The 12,148-nt window shown below is 47.5% G+C and overlaps 1 protein-coding gene across 10 annotated transcripts in view; it reads left to right on the top strand.

Moving 5' to 3' along the window:
* Nucleotides 1–12,148, top strand: part of tns1b (tensin 1b) — an 80,789-nt gene that overhangs the window by 37,643 nt on the left and 30,998 nt on the right. For 7 of the 10 annotated variants that reach the window (XM_017302039.1, XM_017302027.1, XM_017302038.1 and 4 more), the window contains 13 exons: nucleotides 251–292; nucleotides 3,958–4,007; nucleotides 4,948–5,119; nucleotides 5,953–6,003; nucleotides 6,080–6,202; nucleotides 7,291–7,355; nucleotides 7,895–7,978; nucleotides 8,088–8,200; nucleotides 8,273–8,333; nucleotides 8,926–9,001; nucleotides 11,552–11,681; nucleotides 11,754–11,819; nucleotides 11,910–12,032. In XM_017302039.1, coding sequence (XP_017157528.1) covers nucleotides 251–292; nucleotides 3,958–4,007; nucleotides 4,948–5,119; nucleotides 5,953–6,003; nucleotides 6,080–6,202; nucleotides 7,291–7,355; nucleotides 7,895–7,978; nucleotides 8,088–8,200; nucleotides 8,273–8,333; nucleotides 8,926–9,001; nucleotides 11,552–11,681; nucleotides 11,754–11,819; nucleotides 11,910–12,032 — 1,156 coding nt within the window. Of the gene's footprint in view, nucleotides 1–250; nucleotides 293–2,002; nucleotides 2,102–3,957; nucleotides 4,008–4,947; nucleotides 5,120–5,952; nucleotides 6,004–6,079; nucleotides 6,203–7,290; nucleotides 7,356–7,894; nucleotides 7,979–8,087; nucleotides 8,201–8,272; nucleotides 8,334–8,925; nucleotides 9,002–11,551; nucleotides 11,682–11,753; nucleotides 11,820–11,909; nucleotides 12,033–12,148 lie in introns of those variants that run through there. The other 3 variants (XM_017302033.1, XM_017302045.1, XM_017302034.1) reach the window with 2 other exon arrangements.

The raw sequence follows: 12,148 nt of genomic DNA, 5'->3' as shown, positions 1-12,148 counted from the left end.
CTCGCCCCTCTCTCTCTGTCCGTTGCTGTATAAGGCCGTGGATCCTCTGGTCTTGGCTGATTTCGGTGGTTTTGTCTCTTTGTGTAAATATTTGTCCAGTTGGGAGATTAATGAGTCTGACTCACTGAGCGACATCATGGCCGCCGCCGCCGCCGCCGCCGCCGCCGCCGGCTCTTAGATATGTAGTTTACTGATTGCTGTAGTTTTTGTGTCTCATGTTGATGATTTTCCGTTTTGTGCTCCTCCTCAGGCTCCGAGCAGCAGCCTCGCTCTCAAGCATGTAGACACCATGGTGAGTCCATACGCGCCGTCACTGATTCTTTGTTCATGCTGTCATCCAGTCCTTACTTGGATTAGACCGTCCAGGAATCAGTTCTTCTCACGGATCAGTTGGATGAAACAGAATCCTGGAGCTGAGATCTTTACCAGCTTCAGTTTTTAAATTATTTGTATTAACTTTTATTATTTCATATTCATATTATTATTTTATAATGACTTTATCTGTTTAATTGTAGATCTATATTGTTAAAATCATTATAATAAATGTATTATTTATCATTTACTTTATTATTATTATTGTTTAATGTTTATTTTTTATGGATTTWATTTTTTTCTGTATCATAAGTATCATTTATTATTATCTATTTATTACTGTTTGTTTTCACTATTGGAATKATTATTTCGGGCTGCACAGTGGTGCAGTTGGTGGAGCTGTTGCCTTGCAGCAGAAGGTTCTGGGTTCGATTCCTGGTCTTTCTGCATGGAGTCTCCATGTTCTCCCTGTTTATGGTCGATTCTCTCCGGTTCTCCAAAAACGTGACTGTCAGGTTAATTGGTCTCTAAATTCTCCCTAGGAGTGTGTGAGTGTGTGAGTGTGTGAGTGTGTGAGTGTGTGTCTCTGTGTTGCCCAGCGACAGACAGGTGACCTGTCCAGGTGACCTGTCCAGGTGACCTGTGACCCCGCCTCACGCCCAGACAGCAGCACCTCCTGACCTCACTGGGGATGGATTATTATTTCTAATAACTGTTTTTAGTGTTGTCATTAACATGGTTTATATATATATATATATATTTTTTTTTATTGTATTTATTTTGCTATGAAAATTATCATTGATTATTACTATTATTTTTCATTATTTTGTTATTTTTATTTTATTTCTAGCTACTTTTATTAGTTATTTCAGTGTTTTTTGCTCTAATTTTTWAAAAATTATAAATATTTTCTTTATAAGTGTGGTGCAGTGATGTGCAGGTTAAAGTTTTAGATCATTTTTATCATCGTTAAAGTCTCTGATCCTCGTTACTCCAGAAATGTGCAGCAGATGAATAATCCGACATCCAAACCTCGACCRGTAAAATCAGGTTATCAGCCTCAGCTCTGGGTTTCTCACATCCTGGATCCTCAGACTCTGTTTGGTTTGGACTCGTTTTCCTCTGGCGGTTTCTTTCCAAAGCAGAATCCCACGGTTTGTCTTTGTTTGTGTGTGTGGTCGCTTTTATCGGCATTTCCGAACTTCGCCCAGACTGGAGCGCCCGCTCGGTTTCTAAACAAGGTTTTCTACTTTTAGCCTCGATCCAAACTGGGAGCAGAAAACAGGACTAGAGGTTCTGCCTGTGATGCTTCCTGCAGGGCGGCGAGTTCGGGTCGCTCCGCCGCTGATGTCAGGCGGGCGCCGGCTTCGCTTTGCCTCGCAGCAACAATCGGTCGCCTCATGACTCCAGCGCTTCGCCTCCTCTCTGCTTCTCTTTCCACCTCTGATCCTCAGATTCATGGAGAGAAAACGATGTTGCTGTGAACAAACACGCTTCAGTCCCACATGGGGGGGAGCTTTGGAGRCGGGGAGGCTGAGCATCAGGGCAGAGCTGGCTGGAGGGGGAGGGAGGCCGGAGCGCGAGGGGCGGAGGGGGCGGAGGAGTTCTGCTCGGCCCGGCTGGCCTAAAATTAGAACTTTTTTTCTGCTGGGCTGAGAGGGAAAAGGGAGAGGTCTCCGGAGGAAAGTTCAGTGCTGCGCCGGAGATGAACCGCGGCGGCTCTCTGCGGCGGCGGCTGTCCTCCCTGAGGGGGGCATGGCGCTGGAGCACAGGTCACCTCTTCAGGAAGGTAGGATGCGGCCGGGCCGCGGCTCGGCTCGGCTCGGCTCGGTGCTCCTCCATCCTCCAGCTCTGTCTCTGATGTGTAATTTGTTGGGCTGGTTGTGAAGTCGGCCTCCAGATGGTTCTCATCTGGTCCCACCTCCTCCGCCTCTCCAGGATTCACGCGGGGCGTCTGTCCCGCTGCCGGGCCGGGTCGGGTCGACCTGGAGGCGGATTTAACCGCCACAGCTTCAGGATTTAAGGGAGCGCCGATGGTTTCTGCTGCTTCACGTTTTTACAACCCAGACAGTGAAAGTTTGATTTCCTTTACTTACCCACATGGCTGCACTTTGATTGAAACGTTGTGGCTCATAAAAAGCTCCATTCAGGAAAGCAGAGCTGCTCTCCATGCTGGAAGCCGGAGGCTAACGATCGGGTGGTTCTGTGCCGGCCCGGTTCGGCTGCAGCTTCGTGGGAACTGCAGGAGCAAACCCACGCAGTCCGAAGCGCCTAAAAATGCCTGTTTTATGCTGCGGCTCGGCCTGCAGGAATGTCCTCATTAGAGCGTATCGCCTGGATCTCCAGATTCCCATGAATCCCCCGGGAGCTTTCCTGTAATCATCAGAATGGAGGAATGCTGCTTTCCTGACGTTCCCCTGCAGAATGTCAGGATCTTCTGGCTGCTTCTCATGGGAAACCTTCTGCTCTACGTGCCTTTATTTAAGAAGACCTGATCGCTATGGAGACGCTGGATCAGGTTCTGGGTAGAGCGGTGGGGTAGTCATGATGTGGGACCAGCAGTTTGTGCAGCTCATTGAACCAGCAGCTGCTTCTGAGTTCCAGCAGTTTTGACAAATAAACGTTGGAGGTGAATATGAGTCAAGAGTCTGAGGGGATGAACCTGGTAGCCAGACTGGGAGTTTTATCTGGTTATCTCAGGGAGCGGACTGGTTAGTCGTCACGGTCTCCATGGTAACCAGCTCCTCATTCGGATCGTTTTTCACTCTGAGATCTTCCTGCTGCTGCAGATGGGTTCAGTTTGCTGGAGGAGCACAAGGGGTTAACCCACCCCATCCCCTCAGGGTCATGTGACCCCCCCGCCCCCCACCAGGAGGGGGCAGGGGGTTGGGCCTCCCGGGCCTCCATCTCTGTCGGGTTCAGTGGAGCCAAACACAGTCAGCCACCTCCAGATCCAAACCTCCCTGCTGCTGCAGGAACACGTCATGTGAACCAGAAACCACACACACACACACACACACACACACACACACACACACACACACACACACACACACACACACACACACACACAGGCTCATGGTCTCCATCATGTTGAGGTTTTTACTGTTTCGCTCTGATCTGCTGACTGAACCATGAAGGAGAACCGTAAAGATCCGAGCTGCAGGCGGAGAGCAACTTCCTGTAGAAACAGGAAGTTGCTCTGTTAGATGGTTCTACTGCTGTAAACTTTACTGAGTAAGAGAAGAAGAGATCTGAGTCCAAATGAAGATCAGGATGGATGGATGGATAATTGGTTGGATGGTTTTCCAGACTTTTCCAGACCCCGTAGAAACTCAGCTCCCTGCTTTGAAATCCTGGAAAATCCTTGAGCTGAACCGTTTTCCCTTCAAGGTTTGAGTTGTGTAAATTCTGTGGTTTCCAGCTGTGTTTCCTCCAGTCCCAGTTAGTCGGGTTTTCCTCCCAGTAGATCAGACCGATCTGATCGGAACTCCTGGTTCTGGTCCTGGTYCTGGTGAATCTCGGGYCTCTGACATGTTTTTCTACAGATTCTCTGTTTCTCTCCCATCAGGTTTCAGTTCATCAGTTTAGATCGAAGCGTTTATCTCTGATTTCTGATGTTTGTTGGTTTTCTGTCATTTTCAGGGTTCAACAAAATCCTCAAAGAGCGTGGAGTCACGGAGACGACCGTCCAGGTGGGTTTGCTGTCCGCTTGCCTCAACATGTGCAAACGGACAGTTTCTCTGGTCTCATCAGTCTGTCCAATAACTAGTGATAAAAATGGAGAAGTAAAGATCAGGAAGCCATGTTTGTTGTTGACTTTTCAGACTGTTTCTCCAAAAACTACTTGTGACAAATCGAGAAACGTTTTATAAAAAGGAACTAGTGATCGTTTAGCAACGTTTTAAGATGAAAACTGAGAAAAGATTCTAGATTTCTGTCTTTCAACAATAAATCTGGCGACTTTTTTCAAAACAGCAGCTGACAAACCAGAGAGGCGACCCACATTAGAAATGAGTCACACATGCAAAGTTTAGTAACGCTAACAATCAGTGCTAGCAAGGCTGCTACTCCACCTCCTGACTCGCCACCAGGGGGCGAGTTGGTTTTACACCAGAATGTGGGGCTGAGCGACGCTGGAACCAGTAAGAAAACCCAACTGCAGTACCAACATTCAGCCCAATGAGGGCAGCACTGAGACCTGTTTAGGTTAAATATTGTAGAATTAAACATGATGGAACCTTTAGGGACCAATTTAGACGTTGGATCTGTAAAAAAAAGGTTTAGGTTTCGTTCTGTCGGATTAATTCAAACTTAACGACCCAGTTAGTCAGTTCTGGTTCTCTTCTCCTCTGACTCGTGTTAACTGACCCGATCTGACTCCGAGCCGTCCCGTCAGAATCCTTCCCTTCATCACATGATGAACTTGTGAGGCGCTCACATTTCTCTGAATCCCCTCTCGCTGTGCGGCCGCACGGTGCGTCAGCGATCAGCTGCAGGAAGTGACTGATGTCGCCGTGGACTCGGTGTTTATGCTGCAGGCTCTGCCTTCTCCATATTAGGATGTTTGAGGTGAAGGAATGTGAGCGAGCGGCAGAGCTGCTAACGTCTCTGATCTGTGCTGTCTGCCTGCAGGAGCGCCAGTCTCCTCCAGGCGCTGGACGAAGGCTACGAACTGGACCTGATCTACATCACAGAGCGGATCATCTCCGTGTCGTTCCCCAGCAGCGTGGAGGAGCAGAGCTACGCCGCCAACCTGAGGGAGGTGGCCTCCATGCTGCGCTCCAAACACGGACACAGCTACCTGGTACCAGAACTCTCTCATGTGCTTCAGCTTCATGTCCAGCTGCCATCATGAACGGTTCCTGTCCAAACTCGACCGGCGGAAACATTTTCTGAGACTCAGCTAACGCTAAAGTCCAGCAAACCACACGTTTACGTTTGTGATGGTAAAAGGAAGAAAGGCTTTTTCCAAGCAGCAGTTAGCCTGTAGGTAGCATCTGATGGTTGTCATGGAGATCCATGCCACTAGTTCATTAACTGTAGCTTTGGAGACGTTTCCACCTTCTGCTAATTACAGAGCTAATTTTTAGCTTAGCGCTTTAGCATTTACATAACTAACCAGGAGAGTTATTTCAAGAAATACTTGCAAAAATTCACATTTCTGAATCGTTTTGAGGGGCTTCATCACGATTTCCTTATGACACATGGCAGCACTTTAGCATTAGCTTCTGGTAAATCCATGTTCATGTAGTGCTTTAGCATTATGTGCTTTAGCATTATGTGCTTTAGCATCATCTTCCACTAAACTAAGCAGATGCGTTTGATTTTTTAAAAGGTTTTGTTGGCTCTAGTTGTCTTTATTTGAAAGTAGTTAGACAGGAAGGAGGGTTATGAGGGAGGGGGAGGACATGCGGCAAATGTCACCAGGCCGGGAATCGAACCTGCGACCACTGGCATGAGGACTAAGGCCTCATTACATGGGTTGTGCTTTGCCCCTGCGCCACCAAAGCACATGCTTTTGATTTTTTAAGGATTTTAACAAAACTAGGATATAAAAAAATATAAACTTGACAAAATGAATTAGTCTCTCTAATGCGTCAAAACGCYTCTGTTAATATTTCCTTTGTTTATGTTCAGCTCTTCAACCTCAGTGAGAAGCGCTATGACATCAGTCAGCTCAATCCGAAGGTGAGTTTCTGCTCTCCACTCGTCCCTCCCACATCCTGGTTGCTCTTCATCGTATCCTCCTCTTCCTCCCTCCCAGGTGCTGGACTTCGGCTGGCCTGACCACCACGCTCCGGCTCTGGATAAGATCTGCAGCATCTGTAAGGCCATGGACACGTGGCTGAGCGCGGACAGCCACAACGTGGTGGTGATCCACAACAAGGTGAGGCTGGGCCGGGTGCAGTTCCCTCTGCAGACAGCAGGGGGGGCTGTGGGCTGCTCTCTGATGCCCGTCCTGGTGGAACGGGGCGGGGTGTTTGTTTGGGTCAGGTTCCACTCGCAGGCTTAGGAAAACACAATCAGAACCGTCATCATGGCTGCTCGGCTTTATTTACTCTTTCGCCCTCAACAGTGCCACAAAATCTCAACTTGACCAATATTTCCCTGTTGTTGCTTCACGTTAAACTTTTGTGGCGAGCCGCACTCATCTGGCGCCAATAAAAACGACATCCAAGAGCAATTACCGAGCTGATGCCCCCAAATCTCCGAACGCCTGGATGTTTTCCTGTCAGACCCGCCGCTCTCCTCGTTTTCAGGCTGCGTTCCCACTGGGAGGTTGCCATGACGACTGCAACTTTTTAAAATTATTATTATTTTGCTCTAAAAGTTGGGAAATGTAGCTTGGAGGGAACCGGGCCATGTCGGGTTTCAGCAGATCAACAAATCATTTCCACTGCCTCGGCGCGGATCGAGCAGCTGCAGTTTATAAGGCAGAAACGCTTTGAGGAGAAACGGGAGGGAATCACTCCGACCAAACGGGAGGGAATCACTCCAACCAAACGGGAGGGAATCACTCCGACCAAACGGGAGGGAATCACTCCAACCGATCTGCTGCAGAGAGAAACGGGAGGGAATCACTCCGACCAAACGGGAGGGAATCACTCCAACCGATCTGCTGCAGAGAGAAACGGGAGGGAATCACTCCGACCAAACGGGAGGGAATCACTCCAACCGATCTGCTGCAGAGAGAAACGGGAGGGAATCACTCCGACCRAWSSSRRRRRMMWSACTCCAACCGATCTGCTGCAGAGAGAAACGGGAGGGAATCACTCCGACCGATGCCAGAAACCAGAGAAAACAGCAGCCAGGAAACCCTTCAAACTGCTTCACACTGTCATAGCATCCGTCCATCGCCTGTTTTCAGGTTTTAGGTTCAGAAACCTCTTGGCTGAAAAAGTTAACAAGTGATTTTAAATTGGGCTGCTGCTGGACGGCGCTCTCCTTACTGATGCCTCTCTGGTCTGTTTTCAGGGGAACCGGGGCAGAACCGGCGTGGTGGTGGCAGCCTACATGCACTACAGCAACATTTCTGCCAGGTGGGTCTGGAGTCTCCGATCAGGCGCCATGTTGATGACCGGACGATGAGGAGCCAAACATGTGATGCTCTCAGTTCACACATCTTCCTCAGGAGCAGCAAACGCTGAGATACGCTCCATATAATTATGAGCAGAAAGCAGCGAGTTAGCTAAAACTGTCTCTGCATCATAAGACTCGGATTATGCCAGACGGTCTCTGCTCTTTTTTTCATGGGTTTGTTTTTAGGATCAAACGGTAACAATCAGACGAACACATGATGTTTTCAGATCGGCTCCCTTCACAAGCTCCAGTTTCTGCCTTAATCTGATTATCCTGGAAGCTTTTCTGAAGCTGACAGTAAGCAGCCTGAGAGCCTTTATTAGCAGCAGGCTGCCTGAATGTGATGAATCTGATGGATTATGGGTAAATCAGATTTACAAATACAAGATGGACGCCTTAGAAACGGTAACATTGCTACGTTAATCATGAAGGTGGTGGTGGTTACGGTAAGCGGCTCTGCTGGTTGCAGACGTCCTAACCTGGCCTCTGTCTGCTGCAGCGCTGACCAGGCTCTGGACCGCTTCGCCATGAAGCGCTTCTACGAAGACAAAGTTCTTCCTGTGGGCCAGCCGTCTCAGAAAAGGTCAGTGACCCAATGACCATGTGATCTTGTTTGTTTACAGGTCCAGCATGTAACCAACAATGACTGTAGATCATCTGTGATCTGTGGTTCTGGTTCTCTGATCCTTCAGGTATGTGGAGTATTTCAGCGGCTTACTCTCCGGCCAGATCAAGATCAACAACAAACCGCTGTTCCTTCATCACGTCATCATGCACGGCATCCCAGACTTTGAGTCCAAAGGAGGTCAGTGTCCCATCCGGCTCTCCACCTCATCCGACGCCTCCAGCCGTTTTCTAACAGCTGTTTCTGCCGCAGGTTGCCGTCCCTTCCTGAAAATCTACCAGGCCATGCAGCCCGTCTACACATCTGGGATCTAGTAAGTCCTCACAGATGCTCACGCTCAAACGCTTTTACAAGATTCCAGGGATGGAGAACTCGTAAGGGCTGGATAATAAAGCCCCTGATTGTCCTTTATTGCCTAGTAGTATCCCCTCCTCTCTCGTATAGGAGGTATAGGATATTCATTTGTGACTAGAGAGCCAATGAATGAGGCAGTCGGGCATCTGTGTGGACGCCCTCAGGGTTGTTCCTACATGAGGACCCTTCAGGGTTCCCACGGTCAGAGGGGAAACACAACTTCCTTTCAACCGAGGAGACGATTCAGCTCTTCTTCTATGGTAAGAAGAGCTGAAGAAACGCTTTAAACCGATGAGTTGGGAATGTACAAGAAGATTTCCCAACTTCTGTAAATCTCAGATCTTCACTGAGCTCCTTGGTCATTTTACTCCCAACATGCCTTTTCCCCCGTTAGGTTAGAAAACCTTCCGGACCTTTCTGCACCAGGTAGTCACTCCTGAAGAACGAATCGGCTCATATCCACCCAGGCAGTGGGATGGCGTTGGCCGTTTCCACCACTGTAACCAGTAAGATGATGTCATCATCTGACATTTTGTCTCTTCTTCCTGCAGCAACGTTCAAGGCGACAGCCAGACCAGCATCTGCATCACCATTGAGCCTGGTCTTCTTCTGAAAGGAGACATCCTGGTAAGAACTGAGCCGAGCCACAGAGCAGGTGGTGACTGGGAAGGAGTTCAGGTTCCAACTGGTTCCAGTAAATGTCCAGAAACTTCCCAGGAACTTTCCTTTGGAATGTTTGGATCTAAATCAATAAACGTTTAGTCATGGGAAGCCAACATTTGATGTTTAATGAATAATAATATGTAAAAAATATCAGTTAAAAGCCCAAATGTTCATATCTGTGTGTCCTCACTATGCATGGAATATATTTAGCTGGTCATTTCTTTAAACTTTCCTTTCTGTTGTCCACAAGCTCAGATGTGCAGCTAAATGTTTAGCTAGCAAGCTAAACATTTAGCTAAACAAATATTTACTTTGAATCTAAATATTTAATTTGAAACTGTGGCATTTAGGAATGAATAACATGGTGAAATTATGAATCCCCTCTTTATGTTCTTATAAGCTAAATGACTCAAATTTCTGCTTACGTTTCCTGCAGAGTATTATCAGCCTGGCGGGCCGCCAGGCTTTACTTGCGCCCCCACCAGGTTAAGCATCGTTTGTTTATTTTAGGGGTTTTTTAATGTTCGCCTTTAAGACTTTAGTTGGTATTGTTAACATCGTCATCCAATAACATAACTACCTAGTGATGTTTCAAAATTTTCACTCAAAAACTCGGTGGGCTGCTGGATCCCGGCCCCGGCATCCGTACCGCCGGGCTCAGCAACGGAACCCTGCTGCACTCTGTAACTTTACAATGGAACCCCATAAAAACCTCTTCCTGACCAGAAACACGTTTAAAATTCTATATTTTCCTCAGTAATGATCATTTTAGATCCCGTTAAAAGCGTCGGGCCCAGCAGGCAGAGGGAGTCCGGGTTCTGGGGAATCTCGTTGGTTTTTTCCCAACAGGACGGCCGAGGAAGAGCCGGAGCCGTACGAACGGGGGATTATTGACAGAAGCAGTAAAACGAGGGGAGAGACTGCAGGCCTGTTTGTAGAGCCTCGTTGGCACACGATGTGTTTCTGGAAGCCGCGATGCAGCAGTGTGCCGCTGCGGACTGCGCTAACCCTGAGAACCGGTTCTTTAGGAGAACCGGACCGCCAGTCGTGTTGTTGGTTTTATTTCCATCCTGTCGCTGAAACCATAAAGTTCTCCATGAGCCGAGTCCTCCGGGTCCATCAGAACAACCACTCTGCGGTTCTGCTTCTGGCCACAGACCCAAACTCGTATCTCATCCCGTGTTTAAGGCGGACTAATGGATTCTACTGAATTAATGATCAGATGGAGCGCCGCCTGATGCTTCTTGTTGTTGTGATTACAGGAACGGAGATGATGTCATTGTGGGCCGGGGGCCAAGCCCCAGGGGGGCCCGGGGTCTCAGATTTAACTTTAGGATGGAAATTTATCCTGAACATTGATGCCGATTCATTTTTGGACGTACAAACTGAATGAATTTCTGCACATTTAGGTTAATTTATTATTTCTAACGAACATCAAACAACAAAAACAAAAATAGCTTCTGGTTTTCCATCCGGTAGAAAACAGAGGGACTAAATTAATGCATCAAATCATCTATTAGCATTTAGATGATTTTTATTGAACTCAGTTTGGTCACTGATGCGTTTAATGAGCAAGAAAAAAAATCAGATTTCTCAGTATTTGAGCTGCTGCTGGTCATCCAGGAGAAACTGGYTGATTATAAAACTGAATCCAGAAAAAGAATCGTTCGATGTTGTGACTGAATCATTCCTGAATGTGAACACGGGTCCAGATCTCATGTTTATAGAGGAAACAGGAAGAAGCTGCTTCTGGTTCAGAGCAGTTRGGACATAATAACCATGTTCCCTCAGGTTTCTAAAAGCACATTTGGAAAAATTTAATTTGTTCATATTTTTGTTTTTGGTTCCTTCTGGAGAGAAATGTGAACATTTGGTTGTTTTAAATCGACCAGTTTTGTCTTTATTTAAGGTTTTCTTCTTGATCTGTCTGGAGCCAAATCTCTAGAAATGAGCATTATGCTGCCACTTCCGTGCTTCAGCATAAGGATGACAAAGTGAGACAAACTTCATATTCCTTCAGATTTTCCAGACGTGTTAAAAGAAGCTGCCTCTTCCACCAGAGAAAGTTTTCTTTGTTGAGTTTGCGGTTCGGCTCAGGGTTCTGGTGGTACCTCTGGACCCACTTCGAGGCTCTAATCCTGTATCCAGGGCTGTGCGCAGACATTTTGGGGGCCTGGTGTTCAAGTGGGGAATAGGCTTGATGTTCAAACCATTAGCCACATGCTAACAAGCTTTAATCAAGCACAATTACATAAATGTGAGAGCTTGTTAATGTAGCCCAATGCTACTTTGGGTCACACAATATAAAGACATTTTAAATATTGTTCTCAGAAGGACGCTTCCTTTGTAGAGAGGTTAAAGGTCATGTGCTCCAGCACCACATAGCGTCTCTGTGCTCATTCCTGCCACCCAGACRGGCTCCTGGGTCAGAGGTATCAGGACATGCGGTGCTGTAGCAGTCTGAACCATCCAGCGGTCTGAAGCTGACCTCTGTCTGCACTGTTTGACCCCCAGCTGAAGTGCTACCACAAACGCTACCGCAGCCCCTGCAGAGACGTGATATTCCGGGTCCAGTTCCACACCTGCGCCATCCATGACCTGGGAATCGTGTTTGGGAAGGACGAGCTGGATGAGACGTTCAAAGGTAACGGGGAGCTTCTCTGGGTTTCACCTGTTGTAGAAATGATTCATGCTTTAAAACGCTTCCTTTGTTCAGATGACAGGTTTCCAGAATATGGAAAAGTAGAGTTTATTTTCTCCTTTGGACCAGAGAAAATCCATGGTAAGCATCAGTGAGTTCGAACCTGTCTTTGAGTCCAAGCTTCTGATGTAAAGACATTCACGTCTTCTGCTCCTTCTCTTTGTACTTCTGGTCAAGGTATGGACCACCTGGAAAACGGGCCGACCGTCTCGGTTGACTACAACACCCAGGATCCTCTGATTCGCTGGGATTCCTATGAAAACTTCAACCAGCTCTGCGAGGACACCACCGATGGTGAGAACCAGAGTCTTTATTCGGTCCAAATATTCAAGAGGAGTAAAGCTCTGCAAACATTGTTCAGGTGGAACAGCTGATTAAATGCTGGTTCTTCTGTGCTTCGTTCTTACTGA

The sequence above is a fragment of the Poecilia reticulata genome, linkage group LG2 (assembly GCF_000633615.1).
Source record: "Poecilia reticulata strain Guanapo linkage group LG2, Guppy_female_1.0+MT, whole genome shotgun sequence".
Classification (NCBI taxonomy): Eukaryota; Metazoa; Chordata; class Actinopteri; order Cyprinodontiformes; family Poeciliidae; genus Poecilia; species Poecilia reticulata.
This window is presented reverse-complemented; position numbering and strand designations above follow the sequence as displayed.